At 36.9% G+C, this 19,476-nt stretch overlaps 1 protein-coding gene across 1 annotated transcript in view; it reads left to right on the forward strand.

Annotated features, from left to right (window-relative positions):
* The first annotated feature begins 2,501 nt into the window (after positions 1 to 2,501).
* The window catches only part of LOC140236608 (uncharacterized), a 197,920-nt gene continuing 180,945 nt past the window's right edge, over positions 2,502 to 19,476 (forward strand). Inside the window, 1 exon segment of the mRNA XM_072316531.1 lies at positions 2,502 to 2,613. Coding sequence (XP_072172632.1) covers positions 2,502 to 2,613 — 112 coding nt within the window.

The following is a 19,476-nucleotide window of genomic DNA, read 5'->3' on the forward strand; positions in this document are numbered from 1 at the left end:
ATTTTATACATCAGGATTTCAGGACACCACATTTCCGAACGTTTTCATCAGAATTTTTATACCTACATACAACAATAGGACATTTCAAACACCATAATAGGAAAATGTATAAGAACTCCAGACAGTGCATAGTGATAAAGGCAAATAAAACTCGTTTTAGGATGGTATAAAATTTCAAAGAAAATCAAAATTTATCTCATAAGATATCAAAGGTTGATACGTACAACGTGTACGTGTAAGCATATCTCTTATTTATTGCATTCGTAAATATGTGAAGAGTTTGTTCGCAAAAACCGTTAAGTCCATTTTTGAAGATTTTGAAGTACGGTCTCTGTCATAACGGACAAAATAATACCTTTTGAATGATATATTGGTCACTACATATAAAGGTGCATTTTTGATGTTATGGTCAAAAGAAGCAAACATTTTCTTATTATTCTCTTTATTTTTCTGGACCTTTGATCGAAAATATCTCCATTTGGCAAATATGGACTTAACGGTTTTTGCAAACATACTCTTCATGTTCAAATAACAATACGTGTCATCGCATGGCGTTTCATGTTGTTTGTGGTATAGCATGGGTTTCGTGTGATTTCTTTCAACGATCATGTTAACAAGACTACATGTGATGATCTTCAAATGTATGCCCATGTACGTAGTAGCAATGTTTTAACGATACAGTTAAGTGCTTTGCAAACATTTCCTATACCACCAGTGCCTCAGGCTCAGAGATGTAATGTAATACGGCACGGTGCTTAATATGCATAGTAAGTTTCTGATACTGTTATATCCACTTGCCATGTATTAATCATCAAGTATAAAAAAGCATTTAGAAAGCTTAGCAGAGGGGAATTGATTGAAATTCAAATACAGATTTAAATGCAAAGACCATTAATATTGGTATTTGAAATTCAAAAACAGATGTCATGACAAGTGGTGTGATGTTGGAAAGCGCTCCTACTGAATTTTGCATTGCACCAGTACACACAGAGAAATTAGGGTTCTATTAGGGTTCTTATTTTCACCCTACGAGCAAATCTAACTAAGTGGCACCTTATAGGGTTCGGGATGGATGTAGGGGTGCAAATCCGAACCCTAAAGGGAGCCAAGTCGTAAGGGTTCGAATTTGGAACCATTCCATAGTCTTTCCCGAAAGCTGACATGTGGGTGTTGAATGGTGTTTGCTTAAAATGCCACACTATTTTTGGATATTATCGTATATTTTTATTTGAAAATATAACCACACGTTGTTAAAGAGTAACAGTGTCATCAGTAATACTGTACTCAAAAAATTACTACTTGAATTAAACATTTGTTTTTTTCTTCTCGCACCGGGATCAAGAATATCATTTCAATGAAGTTATCAAAGAGAGAAAGCAAACGAGTACAAGTACACGTATTATGCGTGCACGCGTGGACCGTTAAGCACTTGGTCAACGGCAAAGCTAAAATTACATGCGCACGCCACGCCGTAGGTCGCGCGGTATACGTACGTGCATACTACTGAAGTTCCTCGTTTGGAATGGACAGACGACCGTGACGGCGTGAGGTTGGGGTGATGAATTAATCTTTTTGATGAGCCAAACGTTGTGAGTAGATAATTGTACTGTAATTCCGTTGAAAATATTTCACAGTAATCGATGATAATATGTGTGAATTATGCTCATAGAATGCTGAGTGGTGAAAACTGATGCGAAAGATTTGTATCGAGGTACATGTGTACTAACATGTCAGAAGTGCGATCATACCTACAGTAAAGCATAGCGAATAAGTCAATGAAAGTGCACGGTAATACGGAAAGCCTCAACCAAGGTACTAACTACGACCAACAGCCCCATACGCATAGCGTACGCTATGCGTATGGGGCTGCTGGACGCAGTTACCAAGGTATGTACGTAAATAGGTGACCGGATATAGTCGCATCATTTTCGTTAATGGGAATTATTGCGTTTGAGCCGAGTTGAGGCTCAGTTGGATATTGGTTTCTGTGAAGTTGACAGACGATGTATGCATGTATGATGTGCCTAATTTCCTGGTTCATTTAGGAGAATTTAAGACATGTATGAAGATTGAAGTCAGAAAATTCAGGTTGGCCTTAACTCCTTGTTGTCTATCAATGAAACTAGAATGTGTGTTATAAATTAGCAATGCCATAGTCACAGAGCATAAGCAATGATACACGATATGTGAATTTAGATAATATCCACTGGAGAAGTTGCATGTGCTAGACATGACATAAAATAAGTCACACAAACAAGGTATGTAATGTAAACGGTAAATCACTTCAGAAGTACAACCACTTGATCCCATACTTTAGCAGGTAGATACATGTGGGCCTATTCCAATATTGATTGTATGTTGAATTTTTTTTTATTCAATTACAGGTTGAACCTTGCTGATCCATGCTGATGCATGGTGTTAGCTTGGTCTCATACTGGGCCAAAGGGACCTGTGTTTGATTGATTATTTATCATCGAGTTCACTATGCATCAAGTTCAATAATGGTCTTCAGGATGAGTGATGCAGGTCAACCTCGAGAGACTGGTGAGCCATATAGGATGCCAGAGCTGGAGATGGAAGATGTTCAGGATGTCAATCCTGGTTCCTTGTTGAGTCAGTGTGGAAGCCGTGCCAGTTCTTCTGAGAGTGATGACCTGAAGGGCATACTATTTGGCAGCTGAAGCAACTGCTATAGAAACGCATCAAAAACTAGAGCTCGAGGAGTTTCGACTTATGCAGCGTAAGATGAGATTAGCTATGAGACCAAGCTGCAGGTTGCTGAAGCAGAGGAGCAGATATACCTTGACTACGAGAACAAGAAGTTGGGAGTCGGCTTTCCTGTGAAAGCAGAGGATGAAACCTTGCTGTACCCAACTGAATGCGCCAATCAACCAGTACACACGAGTACACCGATTTCCCTGACTAGAGAAGTAGCAAAAAAGTTATTTTCAAATTTTCTTTGACTTTTAGCAGATATAGTCCAAAAGCCAATAAGATCATCAGCATCATGTAGTATCCCTGAACCAGGTTTGATGAAAGCCCATCAATTTTTCCGTAGATACATCCGTACAGACCGGGAGACAGACAGGCAACCTGAAAACATATGCCTCCGGCACCATTCAGGGTGGAGGCATAATAATGAGACTCCTATAATATGTCATGTATGTTTAAACCATATAAAATTTGAGACGGGTCACATTGAATCTCCCCCCTCCCCCCCCCCCCCCCCAAATTAGAATTACTAAACACCACGGCTCTAGAAACATCTTTCCATTTTAATCCAGAAAGTAATCAACTCCCTGTTTTTAGCCGAGGGTGAGCATGAAGCCACTCCATGAAATGAAGATTAGCATTTTTTCTTTTGCAAAATATATGTGAAAATGTTTAATTTCATAGATAATGATAACTATTTATTCTGTCTTTTAAACTGTTGTCTGGTTATTCCCTTTCTTAGAATGCACTTGCCTTGAATATTTACAAAAATACTCTAAAGAAATACATAATAGAAAAATACAAGAGAACGAACTTAAGAGAACTTGACTTCTATTCACTTTTATCTTCTTTTTTTTTTTGGGGGGGGGGGGAGGGTGGATTATGGATGAAAATATGAATCTGCTAATGGATATAAAATACTCTAAAGTATGCTTTCCATTATATTTCATATTATACAACATGGGGTTAGTTTGTATTGTTCATATTTTAGATATCTCTTCACCATCGATAGCCTCAGTGCTTCAACAACACCTGCACACTTTGAATTGATTGTTTAAGTAGAGAACAAAAAAAGATAAGTCGCCTGATGTTTTTTGTAGTAGACAGCCACACAATGTATGTCAATTTTGGGCAATCTCTGGCAATGCAATGTCATAAGTGGAGTAGCTTTGTGACACTTGACAAAGTATGATTTTCTCACAAACCCTTTATGTATAATATAAGGATTGAAAAATAGAGTTTGTTCCAAAACCTGAGAAAACTCAACATATCATATCTACTTTTTTTGCATATAAAAGAACACTGGACTTCACTCTTTAAGAAGGCAGAAACTATTATCATTGCCCTTACGTCAGTGACTTGTCGAGGAAATGTGCATGTTTTTCCTAAGAGAAAAGAAATGTGAAATTCTCTTTAGGTTTTCCTTGAATTGTTCTACGCGTGCGACTGCACAAATGATTTAAAGATTATTAACTTTTGAATTGAATGTCCGCTTTTCAATTTTTTTACTGATGTGTTCTTATCGTATAAGCCAGTTCGAGGTACCAGTTTGAGCATGTGCGAAAAAAAGGTTATTTGTACCGAGAGACAGTTTTTTTTTTTTAAATTTCACTGAGATAAGCATCTGTAATGCTAGGATTATTCATGGAATCCTTATGATGGTGCCTGCAAGTACATCCACTTGACAGCAAGCCTGGTATTTGGCAATGTTAACACACACAAAAAAAGTTTGTTAACATATTCAAAACAGCACTTGATAAAATAGATGATTCCCTAAGTGTTGATTGACGAACCATACTGGTCACTTCATCTACACTGGTTAGGTTCATTCTTTCTTTGAATATGAGTTCCATAAATGGCTATGGTGGGCAAGCTGCTGCATTATGTCACTTTGAGTTGAGTGAAGTGCCTAACCAACTGAGAAAAATGAAAGGTCATTTGTACCTTTGTGCACATGAGCTATCTCCGGACTGGCTTATTGCAGCGCATTCACTCAATCCACATGTAGGTCTATATGAAGGTGGACTTGCCCTCTAACTCTGATTATAAGTTTAAGCTTTCTTTAAGTAGGTTGTATAAAGTGCTGATATATTTGTGTAAGGTTTGGTGAAAATTAAGTGTTAAAATGATGGGAAGAGTTGTGAGACTGTATACATCAACACTTGAGGTATTTCTCATGCATGATCATTAATCTGTAAAATATTAATGGTTATAGTAATAATGATAATAATGATGATAATAATGATAATAGTAATAATAATATATTTTGCTCCTGATCATTATGCTTGTGATGGTGCCAATACCAATACCTGCTTTATGAATGTGAAAAATCGACTGCTCTTTACAATATTTTGAATGTTGGGGCTAAACTGCATACATTGTGTAATTATATTTATGGTCTACTGAGTACAATGTGCTTCTTGTTTCCATCGCTTGAAAAAAACAAACACCACAATGTATCAACAAAATTGTTTTTGAACTTGTCTCACAAGACATATTCCTTCCTCTTTATGTCCAGTTTGTAATACCACTGATTGGTTAACCTTATTTTCCCTTTCTGAGTCAACATTTTCTGTGGAATTGTTAATGTTAATTTGATGCAATGAAAAGTGTTTTCAGATGTGCTATTCTGCCCAAGATTTATTACTGGGACATATCTTTAGCTGTGTGCATAAAAAAGTAACCAAATTTAGATGTGCATTCTTCATTTTTTTATTCTTTTTTTCACCTTTCTTATCATTGGTGTAATTATATATGAAAAACAAAATGTGAAGTATACTAATTGTATAATGGGGCACATTTGCAAGCTCTCAATCTTGGAATTGGATGGAATATGTCAGTACAAGTAGTGAGTTTCAAATATATATGACAGAACTTTGCCATACCCTTCATTGTTTTGGCAATAACTTGGGTACCAGAAATCAGAGTTGACATATCGCTGTTAATGTCTAAGAGCGTCATAAAGGTGCTTTTGATTACCGTAAGATGTACCGGTAAATTCAAGGTGCATATCTATGATCCATTCTAGAAGTAGAAGGACAATGTGAAAGATATTCGTCACATAGTTTACTATTACTCTGCGCAAGCTTCAGAGATTTTTTGAATAAAAAGAATTAGTGCTTTTTGTCAATGTGGTAGCTTCCTTTAAAAGAAGAAAAGGTAATCATGTGATGGAAAGAACGAATATTATTTTTCTTATTCAATGCACTGACCAAATTTCATACATTTTTGATTTACATTGCCCTTTTTATGACAAAATATGCATCTCGTATTAGAATTTGTAGAAATACAATGTATATTTCATGTTCACTTTAAAGTAAACCATGAAAAAGAAAATCGCTGTAAACTTGTCCCTCTTCCATGAGACATATATTCAAATGTTAATAATCTATATGTAAGTATGCACTGTATTCATCATGTTTACGTTCTATTTGTTGTTGAATTGAAGTCTCTGACTTCAGTTTTCGAAAGATTGTGGATTTAATTGACTGAGAAACTGTGTGTAAGTCTACTGTATGCATGCTATTTTGCTTCATGTCTGGAGTGTTACCTTAGTTAATTGTGAAGTCAGTGAAGGCATCCAGTAGACCTTAGGTAATTGTTTGTGAAGTTAGTGAAGGCATCCAGTATATAATTATTTTGGTTTTTAAAAAAAGGTTATAATTTTCACCATATGGGGTGCAGAAAGGTAACCCTATATAGAGACTTGTGCAAATTGTATTGCATCCTATATTGCGGTGACTTTATCACCCCATAGGGTGCAAAAATTACAACAATAACGATATGAACCATAATGGGTGCAGGTATGAGGTGCAGAAGAGATACCCTGTATAGAGGTCTATATTTGCACCTTTTTTGGGTGTTGAATATAGGGTGCTAAATAAGAACCCCCAAAAAAAGAACCCTAAATGGAGCCGCTAGTGTCACAACGATACGAACCAGAAAGGGCGCAAATTTGCACCTGAATTTTTGTTCACCCTATGGGGTGCAGAAAGGGAACCCAATGGAGGGGTGCAAATATGCACCCCAAAAAATAGAACCCTAAATGGAGCCGCTGGTGTTACAACGATATGAACCCTATTGGGTGCAGAAAGGGAACCCAATGGAGGGGTGCAAATATGCACCATATATGGTGTTAAACATAGGGTGCTAAATAAGCACCCCCAAAAATAGAACCCTAAATGGAGCCGCTGGTGTTACAACGATATGCACCCTCTAGGGTGCAAATTAGAACCGTAATTTCTCTGCGTGTATAATAGGCCTGTGTGGTTTCTAGATTCATGTTCATAAAATGATATGTGTGTGTTTACAGTCAGTTTGCCTCTAACAAAGTCTTTTAGGATTGCTGGGCTAAATGCTATAAAAACACATCGACAATCATACACTTGTGGCATTCATGGAAACATGTGTTATACGTATTGTATAAAGCCCCCGTTCCACTATGCCGTTCTCGCTACGATTTGACAATTTTCTCAAGTCGGGAAGGATCGGGTAAAACCTGAGCCGATCTGGACACAGTACGATGTTAGAACGCTCTAAGTACGCTGCAGTTACGACTACCAAGTGCTTGCTACGCTCTTACTACGATGATCGGGAATTAGACATTGCGATCTCTGCCGCTGCCGGTACACTTTAGAACGATGTAGCTAAGCTGTTAGTGCGATGTTGCCGATGTTATCCGATCAATGCACGCTGTATCTACGCTCTGAACGATCTATACGATCTTATCACGCTGTTACCCCGTTCAGAGAGCTGAAAAGTGCCCGATGTGCCCCGATGTACCCCGATTCGACTGTGGGTCAGCAGTCAGTCAACTTATTAGCGTGCAGAACCGAAGAAATATACTGTGGACCTCGAAGATTCATTCTTTTTTTACTGTTGATTTTCAAAGTTGTTGTTGCTTCGTTATTCACTACTCTTTCTTCATCAGCAAGCCCGTGCTTTTGTGCCTCCACTGCCCTGGTTATGACCCACCATTTCCCTCTCCTCTCCCCTCCCCCCCCCCCCTTGTCCACCTCGGACTTACTACCTTCTTCACTACTATATCTTTCTATCCTCTCATCTTTTTTTTTTCCTTACAAGAGAGCCGTCATGTGTTTGTTAATGTGCGTCCGTATGTGTGCATGTATGTGTGTATTACTCTGTCTGTCTTTTTTTTTTTTTTTTTGCTACCGCTTAGGGAAATTTGTTGTTGTTGTTTTTTGCAATTATATATTTTTCTCTATGAGGGGACTGCATTCTAATACTACAAGCTCTGCTTTTTAGCAGTCCCCTCCATTTCCAGCAATATTTGTATGCATTTACCACAGTGACGTAACTGTTATTTGTGTCTCTGTTGATAATTTGCCTGTATCTCTTTTACAATGTTATTCTGTTCATCGCATTGTGGTACTGATTTCATGACGTCTGTGTATATGAGCGTTTCTTTGTATTTTTTATAATTTGTTTGTTGGAAGTGAAATAAATCAACTTGAACTTGAACTTGAAGAGCCTCCTCAACTCACGGTTCTTTTGCAGCAATGCATTGTATAAACAAAGACGTGCTGATTTTTCAAAGGATTTTTCTTGATGTCCTTGCTTTTATAGTCCGTCTTCCTCCAGTTGTAGATGATTTCATATTCTTCAAAGTATTCTGCTATGTCCTCTTCCTCCTCTTTAAGCATCACGTGCAGTCTCTCTTTCTTCGCCTTTTGGGTAGCTGCTTCGCTGCTTTCTTCTCTTCTTTTTCTTCATCTCTTCTTCTTCTTCGAAAATTACAGCTAAAATTACTTCCCGTTCTTGTGCCGATGTTACTACGCTCAGAAAGACCTTGTTACGCTCATCCCGCTGCGTTTACGTCGTCATTACGCTCTCCCCGCTGCGTTTACGCTGTCACTACGCTCTCCCCGCTTGCCGTCCGATTAAAAATATGTCAATTTTGATCGGGGAGATCGGGAAGAAATTTTGAACCGGTTCAAAATTTCTTCCCGATCTGAAAAACTGCCCGCTCCAACCCCGACCTCCACACGCTGCTGCTACGATGCTTCCGATCCCCGTACGCTTTTGCCGCTCTCTCCGGATCTGCTAGATCGGGACAGATTGGGGTCCAAATCGTGATAGTGGAACGGGGGCTTAAATGATGAAAATTTCGTCTCTCATGTATGGTGTCTGTTTTCAATACATGTATCATAAAGGCCCTTCTCTGGGGAACTCCGTAAGTGATATGCATCGGTAATCCAGGCTATCCATATTGCATCAACCCAGACATTCTCTCTCCCTTCAATACTACCTCTACAGAGACCAAGAAAAAAATGTCTTCTAAGACGTCTTGTGCTTTTTGGAAGTTCTCTAGTACTTAAACAACAAAACACCATAACCACGACACCAACACTGCAACCACACCACAACAAATCTTCCAAGATGTGTTGTGCTGTTGAACGGTCAAGAATTTGGAACTCTCATCCCAACTGTTAGCTCCACCATCAACTGACCATTATCCATAATAATATCAAGTTTCGTCGCGGTGTACCTGCAAAGGGAAGTTTATTGAATTTCCCCCTTTGTTCAATTGAGTAACCTTTAATGTAAAAGAAGTTGAGCTGAAGGAAATGATTATTTCACTTCTTTGGAGTGTGAAGGTAACCTTTCTAATACCGAACATACTCTCCTCTTTCTCTTTCCTAATGACTTGGAACCCTGTCTTAGTCCCAGTTTCTCATAGGTGAGTGGCACTCATAAAACTCCGACGTCCGAAGATTCCTGAGAATGCTCTAGCCCCAACTACCATGTCTGCACTTTACCTCAGCGCAACTCAGTACAACTATTCGTCTGATTTTAACACAGATGAAAAGCAACACTTAAGCAAGCAAAGGATTAAAAAAAAAGAAAAATAGCAGAGGCAGAGAATGGCAAAATAATGTTACTAATAAGACCTCCCTCCACGACGACAATACTGTCCCTTCCTTGGAGAACCAAGTCACTATTTAAGTGCATGCTGAGTTGATTGATTTCTTCATAATTGACAAATGAAGGCAAATAAATCAAAGCATCAAAACATTATCGAATCTGACTTTACCTAAAAGCGAACATCTTGGAGAGTACAGTTTCGTGACAGTCATGAAAGTGTACTCTCCATGATTTTTAAAAGTAAGTCCAGTCGAACAGATTTGATTAGTCGCTGTTATCGCACTATACCTGGATGAAACAAGATCTACATTGAAATATCTGAAGTGTTATTCCAGACCATGACCATTTGGGTCAACTTCGTTCAACTGAGAGAAATAGGTTGAACAAAATGGTCAACATTTTGTTGATATCAGACTTAGCATGGGGTTACTGAATCTTTAAACTTTTTTTTTCATTTTACCTTTAGACTAGCGTGAATATGAAGTAAATTATTGCTAAGTCCCAAAGGCTTAGTGTCATTGAGGGGTAAAAGAGAACATCATAATCAATTGTTTAAATAAGCGCGCTGCTAAGTATACAAAGTTCGTGACAAAATAACGAGAGATACTCAGGGGCCTATACTCCATCACGTATGAGGTGGTATGAAGAAAATAATCAAGTCGAATAAATACTGCTACCAGATCATTCACGGTACATAGCCTTCTACCTGTGATTATAAAGATAAATCTACCGATGAAGAGTGAATTTCGTTAATAGCGCTATTATACATGGCTTGCCCTTCACACGATCTTCCTAGAATTTTAAACTGAGCGAAAACTTTTCACCTTTAAGAAAAGACACTCCCGCAGAATGATGTAATAAACTGCTTTATACAACACATGTATGGAATCTTGCCATCTGATTGGATGAATGCGGGTCACATGACATTCAGAGGAATCAGCTATCCAACGCTCACTCTCAATGGCAGTGCAATAGTCGACTATTGAACGGTACAAGCGAGCCGGCAGTGCAATAGACCCTAGGACACACTGAACTTGTGTATCGTACACTAGCTAGCTGGCATTGTATACGCGCACCCGTTGGGTTTGCGCTGCGCCAGCCCAGCACGCAACCGGTTCACCACCAGTCCACCATGCGTCGCGTATACTGACACACGTACGGCCATGCCACTACGTTATCATGGCTACGTAAACCTACCTCTTCTCACCCGAGCTCTGTTCTCGTCTCTGATGAGGATCTCAGCGCATTGCTAATAATGAGCGAAGTGCAGCAGCAAATACTAAGACAGTGGTCTAATACAGTAGCTTTAAATAGTGGTAAGCAAACTCTCTAGCCCTATATATATAGGGTTTAGTTAGACCTTTTTTCAAGACCTACCGCAGATCGAGCCAGTGGCAGTACCGTACATTACGTAGCTATAGTAGGCATAACGTTAGGCGTAGGCTTTCGCATAGTTCTCGACCTACCTTTTTAAGGTTAAAGTATAGGCCTATCTATTTTGGTCTAGACTCTAGACCATGCCTAAATATTTCGATATCATGTGTTGTATAAAACAAATATTCAATGTTTATCATTCGTGCGACGGTACCGAATATTACATTCGGTGCAAGTTTAACCGTTCTATTCAACTCCGCTTCGCGTCGTTGAATAGAACGGTTAAACTTGCACGCTCATGTAATATTCGGGACCGTCGCACTCATAAACATTGAATATTTGTATAATATAAAATAGCATACATACTTATAATACAGGCCGGCAGTGCACGACAAAAGTTATAGTGCACGCAAAATATAACGATTGCAAACGATAACCCACTATCGATTTGATATCGGTTTTTGCTCCCTCATTTTAATCATCGAGTACTTGAATCCCGCACCTTATCAACGCGATTGCGCGCCAACCGCGATATGTTTTGCTCGATATTATCGTTATTCTCAATTCTCGCAGGCTGGCTATGCCAGCAACTTAGTTCGGTGGATGGGACTAGACTTTCAGCGGTATATTTAAACATGGAAGCTGAAATGAACAGGTTCGCTACTTTTAGAGAGACTGATCTATATAAACAGTATCTTAGACAATAAGGACACAAAGGATGCCATCAAATACGCCCTACGAATTTTGGACTCCTACTGTTCTGAAAAAGGAATAAATCCGACGGATATTAGGCCTACTGAGCAAGTCAACCCAAGATTTGTGCCGCTTTCTCCGTACATTCTACGTGGAAGTGCGCCGTGGAAATGGGCAGCGTGTGGTGTGTACAGTATACGCTAAGCGCTCTTTGATCACGCTACGCTATGAACTTTACTACGACATTCACAACACACTCTCGGAATCCGCACGTGCAGCAATGGGGCCTGGCACGAGCCTTGTGTTTAAATCCAGTAGATCCCTAATCCTACAAAACATCATCTAGTCCTGGTCCTGGACCCACAGTGCAGTATAAAGTAGGGCGTCTAACGTGTTACTGTTAGTTGACCTATTGTAGGGTCAAGTGTTAACTAGCTCTGTCGCTCGTAAGTGACGTACAGTACAGTGTACGTAGATCTAGTATAAAAACGTTAGGCCAGGGCCCTGTTTCATAAAGCTGTTCGTAAAGTTACGAACAACTTACGAGCGACTGGTGATCAGTTCGTGTGCTGAATTATGGAAATTCTGATAAGTATAGCACATCAGAACTGATCACCAGTCGCTCGTAAGCTGTTCGTAACTTTATGAACAGCTTTATGAAACACCCCCATGGACCCCTAGGGCTCTAGGCCTAACCTATCGTAGGGCCTAGAAAACGTTAGATATAACCACGTAGACCCTAGACTCTATAGTTGAATTTGGATCTTCAGGATTTTGTCTACACAGGTTCAAAGAAACTGGTATTATTGCTTGTGTAGACACGTGCAACTGTTAGAAATGATCTAGACCACATCTAGGCTTATTTGACTGGGTATGTCTGCTATTTTATATATCACATATTGCATGACATCTTATTGCACTATAACAAGTACCAAGCACCTCCAAATTCTGAATTTGCCCTCAGGCAATTATATTCAATTTGGCCTGCGGCCTCATTGAATATAACTGGCCTTCTGGGCAAATTCAGAATTTGTCGGTGCTTATATTGTTATAGTGCATTCAGCCTCATGCACTATATATATAATATATCATAGTTAAAGTTTCTCCCATCAGATGGCAACATGAGGCGAGAGAAGAAACCATCAGAATTACGAAGTTATGAGACGGTCTTCGTGATTCTCATGCAGCGGGTGACTTCCCTGTCATGTAATTGCTCTTATGGACAAATGATAGTTTGGTCGGCAACATAACCTTGTTTAAAAAAAAATGGAACAACTGTTCCGATTATTAGTGCTTCGATGTGCTGTCATTATCAGCCTGAAAGTGGCCGTTTTCGGTAAGTTTTGTGACACTACGCCTGAATCGTGTCCCGGAAGTATAGCTGTCAACGTGTTATTGTCAAGGTATTATTCGTCTGATTTTAACAGACGGCCAGAGAAAAACAGCAACACTTAAGCAAGCAAGGGATATAAAATGAAATTTAGCAGAGGCAAATGATGACACAATAATGTTTTTAGTGAGACCTCCCCCCACGATGACAATATTGTCCCTTCCCTGGAGAACCAAGTCACTGTTTTAGTGCTTGCTGAGTTGATTTTTTGTTTTTCATAATTGACAAATAATTATGAAAAAGTATTGAAATAACAAACGGTAATTAAATCTGAATTTAATTACAAGTGAACGTCTCGGGCAGTACAGTTTCGTAACAGTCACGAAAGTGTACTCTCCGTCATTTTTACAAGTTTAGTCCAGTCGAACAGATCTGAGTAGTCGTTATTATTTGTACTATACTCGGCAGAAACAAAACCTACATCGAAATATCGTAAGTGTTTAATATTCCTGACCATGACAGTTTAGATCAACTTCGTTCATCTGAAAGAAATCGGTTGACCAAAATGGTCGACGTTTTGTTAATGCGGACATACCAGGGGATCATTGTATCTTTAAACTTTTTTTTTTTCATTTTAATTTCAAAGTTTCACCAACAATTGCTCGCAACCACATAATTATACAAATCAGTTGAGTTTGATACCGCCATCAACTCATTACTCTCCCATGATGGATTGATCTGTTCACAAAAGGCATAATGATTGTCATGACTTTGCCTGATCTCATGTATGAGATTTTCCCACCTTTCTTCTAATATCATGCTTCGTTTTAAACCTACAATAATTTATCAGTCATGTCAGTGCAGGAAACGAACTCCTAACACCAGTGTGTTACAGTTCAAACATATCTATATTCACAGTTCCTTCCTCAATATCTGACTCTCATTATTCTTTTATTTATCTATGGATACCTTTAACCCTCAATTAATGTATTTCTTCGACGTTTCTGTTTAATAATGACATCCCCTTAAAACAGTGGCTTTCTCTATATTAATATCGCTACTCGTTCCAATTTCAATTTCAATTTAGTTTCGTATTTCTCAATGGAAAATACATCAAATATATCAAAGTAAATTGATGCACAATATGATATTGGGAACATTGAACAACATGGTGGTCAATCCCAAGTTTGTATCAAAGTATAAATGTTCAAGAAATAAACAAGCCTCCTAAGTGTATGTCCCAGTATTGAATCGAGTGTTAAGATCAAGATGATATAAAGATCACGGATAAAACATAGGACCAAAATGATAAAAAGGAAAAGACGAAAATCTCGAAGGAGCAGTAAATTTTTGACAAATACAGAATGATTAGGAGAGCAAATAAACCACATAAATGCTAATGGATTTATTAATTGTTATAATTGCAATGTTAATGGCATATAAATGGGGTAAAACTGCAATTTGGACATTAGTAGAAAACAGTGTATCTGGCTACTTAGAAGCGACGGGGAATTATTGGGAATAAAACATGTAGCAACAACATTCAACGATGATCTATACTAGCACCTGCAAGGAAATGTGCACAACATTGTAATGAAAAGTGTGTTAGCTGAAGTTTGTTAGATAGTTAGTTTGTTTGATGGTTTTATTTTGAAAATGATTTGTGATTCATAACTCCCTCGAGATTCTGACAACATTCTGAAAAGTGTGAACTGAGAAAAGAGGTTCTGAAGTACAGTGTCTATTCAAGGGCTTAATCTTTACCAAACCGTGCTGGCTGTGTGATGTACTCTCTAAAAAATCGAGTGAAAATATTCACTCTTGAAGGAGTGAATACAAAAAAGAGTGAACTTAGAGTGAAATTGGAGAGAATTTTGAGTGAAAATGTCCATTTTCACTCGTTTTGGAGTGACCTCAGGGATCACTCCTAAATCTTCGAGTGATCCCTGAGGTCACTCCAAAATGAGTAAAAAATAGAGCATTTTCACTCAAAATTCACTCCGATTTCACTCTAAATTCACTCTTTTTGGTATTCACTCCTTTAAGAATGAATATTTTCACTCGATTTTTTTTTAGAGAGTATGGGACAAAAAACAGGAAGTACACCACCAGAGTAACAACAATGAAGGGATAATCAGATTAAACTGAAATTAAACATGCCTCATTAACACATTCTGTCAATAATCAATACCAACTTTCAAAGCAGTAGCACTATCCTTTCAAAAGTTATTAGAGTTGAAAGTGAAGAGTATGGACAAGGTTTTTCAGAAATGAAAAAGGGATTCTAAAGACACACCTAATCACACTATTCTACCAAAAATGTTTGAGATAAACTGCTAAAAAAATACACTTTCCTGCCCGTTTTATGATACCAAATTTTAGCATAATGTAAAAGAAGACCCGCTCTTTCAAAAAATATGAAAAAGTCAAGTTCGGCTAGGTTGACCCATTTCACTTATTTTCAGTCCTCACGCAAAATCAGTGTGTGCGACTTTATGTTCGTTTTGAGGTGCACGGTCACATTTTATGTTCAGAGGTGGTTATCCAAGTCAAGCGATTTGTTTATTGATAACGGTCTCCACCACAAGTACATTTACAGATCTGTAATGAAATTTATGTATTATTTTACATGATAATATGAAGAGTTTGTTTGCGAAAACCGATAAGTCCATTTTTGAAGATTTTGAAGTACGATCTCTGTCATAAATTACAAAAATTTAATACCTTTTAAATGATACATTGGTCACTACATATAAAGGTGCATTTTTGAAGTTATGGTCAAAAGAAGCAACAATTTTCTTATTATTCTCTTTATTTATCTTGACCTTTAATGGCAATTATCTCCATTTGGCAAATATGGACTTATCGGTTTTTGCAAACAAACTCTTCATATACTTGTAATGTGAAATCTTGTTTGTATTTTCATGAACTGTGAATAGTATGTTTGATATTGTTATACTTATTTTTTGTTATCTACAAGTGGATAAATAAAACTTACTGAAATAAAAAGAAAAACTTACTCACTGAAATTAGTCTCCACCAATTTTTTTTTATCATGATTAATGTAGGTAGGCTTTTTGACTGTCGATCTTTCCACCTATAATCTTCTCGCGATTATCCTTTATTTTGACTGTTATTTATATCTCCGTCAGGAAGCACGCAGGCTCACGCAGTATCATTTCCACGGCTGGCCGAAAAACCAGTGTGCCGAAATCAAAGAGCAACTTTTGTGGGCTCATCCTTCACATTTTTTTTTTTTTGACGCTTTTTATAGCCTTTATTCAGACCAATCAACATTGTTACATTGTAGTGACACAAAATATCTATATTACACTGTTTGACGGACAACAAAAAGGTTTGTGCAAAATATAGATTGAACATTAATAAATTGTACACACTTGACATGATTCAGTCACCAGTCTGAATAAAGATTTTATCTAAAACAAATACACTGTACAAGAAACATGAGAGGTGATGGAATTACAAAATCTTTAAAATGTAATCTATTCACCAGTTATAAACATCATGAGAACTAATATCTCTCTGGGTCATAGGCAAGTGGAGATTGATAACCAGATAATTAAGCTTTAATAATGACGATCAGAGAAAAGGAACCAGTATATGGAGCGGGCAAAGCAAAACACAGGATATTCCATTCATTTTAAATAGATTGACTGAGATAAATACAAAAGATATGTCTTAAACGGGATGCAATAATTAAACCCGGTATTTCATGAAGTATAATTTTCCCATTTCGCGTAATGTAATATCAATTTATCCTTTAACGTTGCTTTTTCATATTCAGACTGTTTTGAGGTGGCAATTGCCTTAGATATTTCTTTACAGGTTGGAACTCTTCCACTTTTACGGTTAGCAAAAATCATATGCTTAATCAAAATTAACACATGATTCAACAAAGCATCGAGTTTGATATTTTCCCTGAATCCAAGTAAAACGTCAAGCCAATTTATATTAACAAACTGAGGAAATTTTAGTTTATTTCCTACCTCGTTCCATATTCGATAAACTAAAGGACAGTCATAAAATATATGATAATATGTTTCAACCTCTTCCCTACAAAAGGAGCACAGATTTGATTGTGTTATTCCAAACTGGTGAAGTTTATCATTACAAAAAATAACATTGTGCAGAAGCTTATATTGGAATTCTCTCAGCTTCCAGTCTAGTGTCGAAATTCTAGGAATAGAAAAACAAACTGCAGTAGCCGATCTATCCATGTTTAATGCTAATACTTCTGGGTGTTTTGAAAGAAAAGAATCTTCAATGGTACCAATAAAAATATTGTATATCATTTTTGAAGATACTGACAATAAGGGGTACACTTTTTTGTTTATATTAAGACTAATTTCAAAAACATCAGCAGGGTTATCACTCAAAATATGATCCCTCACGTTACCTTTTCTCGCCACCTTCCATTCTGCTGGAAATTTATCATACAATTCATAAAGAGAGATTAAATCGTCTGCATTTAGGCCCTTTCTAATAAAATAAGCCCCTGGTCTAATTTTTCCACCAGCGTCAATGACATGTTTAACTTGAAAAACATTAGCTTTAAATAGTTTTTCATTAAAGGGAAAATTCCTACCTGAAATAAAAAAATTATTAAAAATTATTTGATTTTCATTATACGTTTCTTTAACAATTACATTTTTTCCTTTCAAATAATCCCAGATCTCTAAAAATTCTAAATACAACTTCGGCGCTTTAATATTTAATAACCGGGGATCATAATTACAAAGAAAAATTAGTCTCCCTCCTACTTTGTTCAATACATGTTCAAAAAACTGTTTCCATTTCATATTCTTATCACCTCTAAAAAGTCTCTTAATCCACATTATGCGCTGGGCATACACCATGTACCTAAAATTCAGCATTTTCATTCCCCCTTTATCATAATTCAAATACAATAAATTTCTCTTTATTTTGTCACGACCGTTCCAAATAAAATTAAAACAAATCGTTTCCACCTCTCTGAAAACCCATCGAGGTACTGACATCATGGAAGAAACGTATAATAGCTTAGATATAGCAAATACTTTAACCAGTTGAATTTTCCCAAAAAGGGTCAAATCCCTTTGCTTCCACCATCCCAACAATTTTTTTATTTTACTCAAAATTTCTTTATAATTCATTTCTTCTTTAACATTAATATCTAAAGAAAAATATATTCCTAGCACTTTAACTGTTTGAACCAATTTGCCCAGCGTTATTCCAGTCAAGTTATCATTATTCTGACTAGAAGACCCCAATTTCATAATATATGTCTTATCCCTGTTTATCTTTAATCCCGATGTATAATAAAAAGAATCCAATATATTATCTAATCTTTCTATATCACGTTTTTCTTTCACAAAAATTGAACAATCATCTGCATACATTACTATCTTTGTCTCCATATCACCAATCAAGATACCCTTTAAATCTTTTTCATTTCGAATAAACAATGCTAGTGTTTCTATAATCAACAGAAAGAGGTATGGAGACAAGGGATCCCCTTGCCTTACTCCCCTACCTATTTCGAAGTATCCCGTGGAGAAGCCTCCATTCATAACACAACTAATTGCATTGTTGTATAAGACTTCTATCCATCTACAAAAATATGGACCAAAGCCATATTTTGTCATTAATAATTTCATGTAAGAGTGTGAGACGGTGTCAAAAGCTTTCTCAAAGTCGACTGTCACTAGATAGCCCTGCGCATTGTACAACTGCGTATAAAATATAATATCATCAATAACCCTAACAGCCTCTCCAATATTCCTCTCGGGCAAAAATCCAACTTGATCTACGTGTATAACTTCTCCTAATACCAGTTTTATTCTTTCCGATAAAACTTTAGATAAAAGTTTATAGTCTACATTAAGAAGGGTAATTGGTCGGTAATTACAAATATACAAAGGATCTTTATCTTCTTTTTTAATTATTGTTATTACGCCTTGTCTTTGTGAGATTGATAATTCCCCTTTCTCAAAAGCTGCATTAAAAGATTCTAAAACAAGGTTTCCTATATCAGACCAAAATGTTCGATAAAATTCAACTGTTAAACCATCATTTCCTGGTGATTTATTTAAAGGCATTTTATTTAATATCGAAATACATTCACCCATTGTAATCTTCTCATCACATGATTTTTTACTGTCTTCACCTATATTCAAATGAGGCATATTAATAAAAAGATCCTCTTTATTGTCTATTATCTCACCTTGAGAATACAAATTTTGATAAAATTTTTTAATTTCTTTCAGAATCTGCTTCGAATCAGTAATTTCTACACTATCTTCTAATTTTAATTTATCTATAAATGTTTTTCTCTGATTAGATGCTAATAATTGTTTAAAATAATTTTCATTAATTTCACTTTCCTCAAACCACTTAGCCCGCGATCTCACTTTTAATCCCGCTACTTTCTGATCATATAATCCTTTCATCTCATTTCTCTTCAATTCTAATTGATGTAAAAT

Source organism: Diadema setosum, chromosome 13, assembly GCF_964275005.1.
Source record: "Diadema setosum chromosome 13, eeDiaSeto1, whole genome shotgun sequence".
NCBI lineage: Eukaryota > Metazoa > Echinodermata > Echinoidea > Diadematoida > Diadematidae > Diadema > Diadema setosum.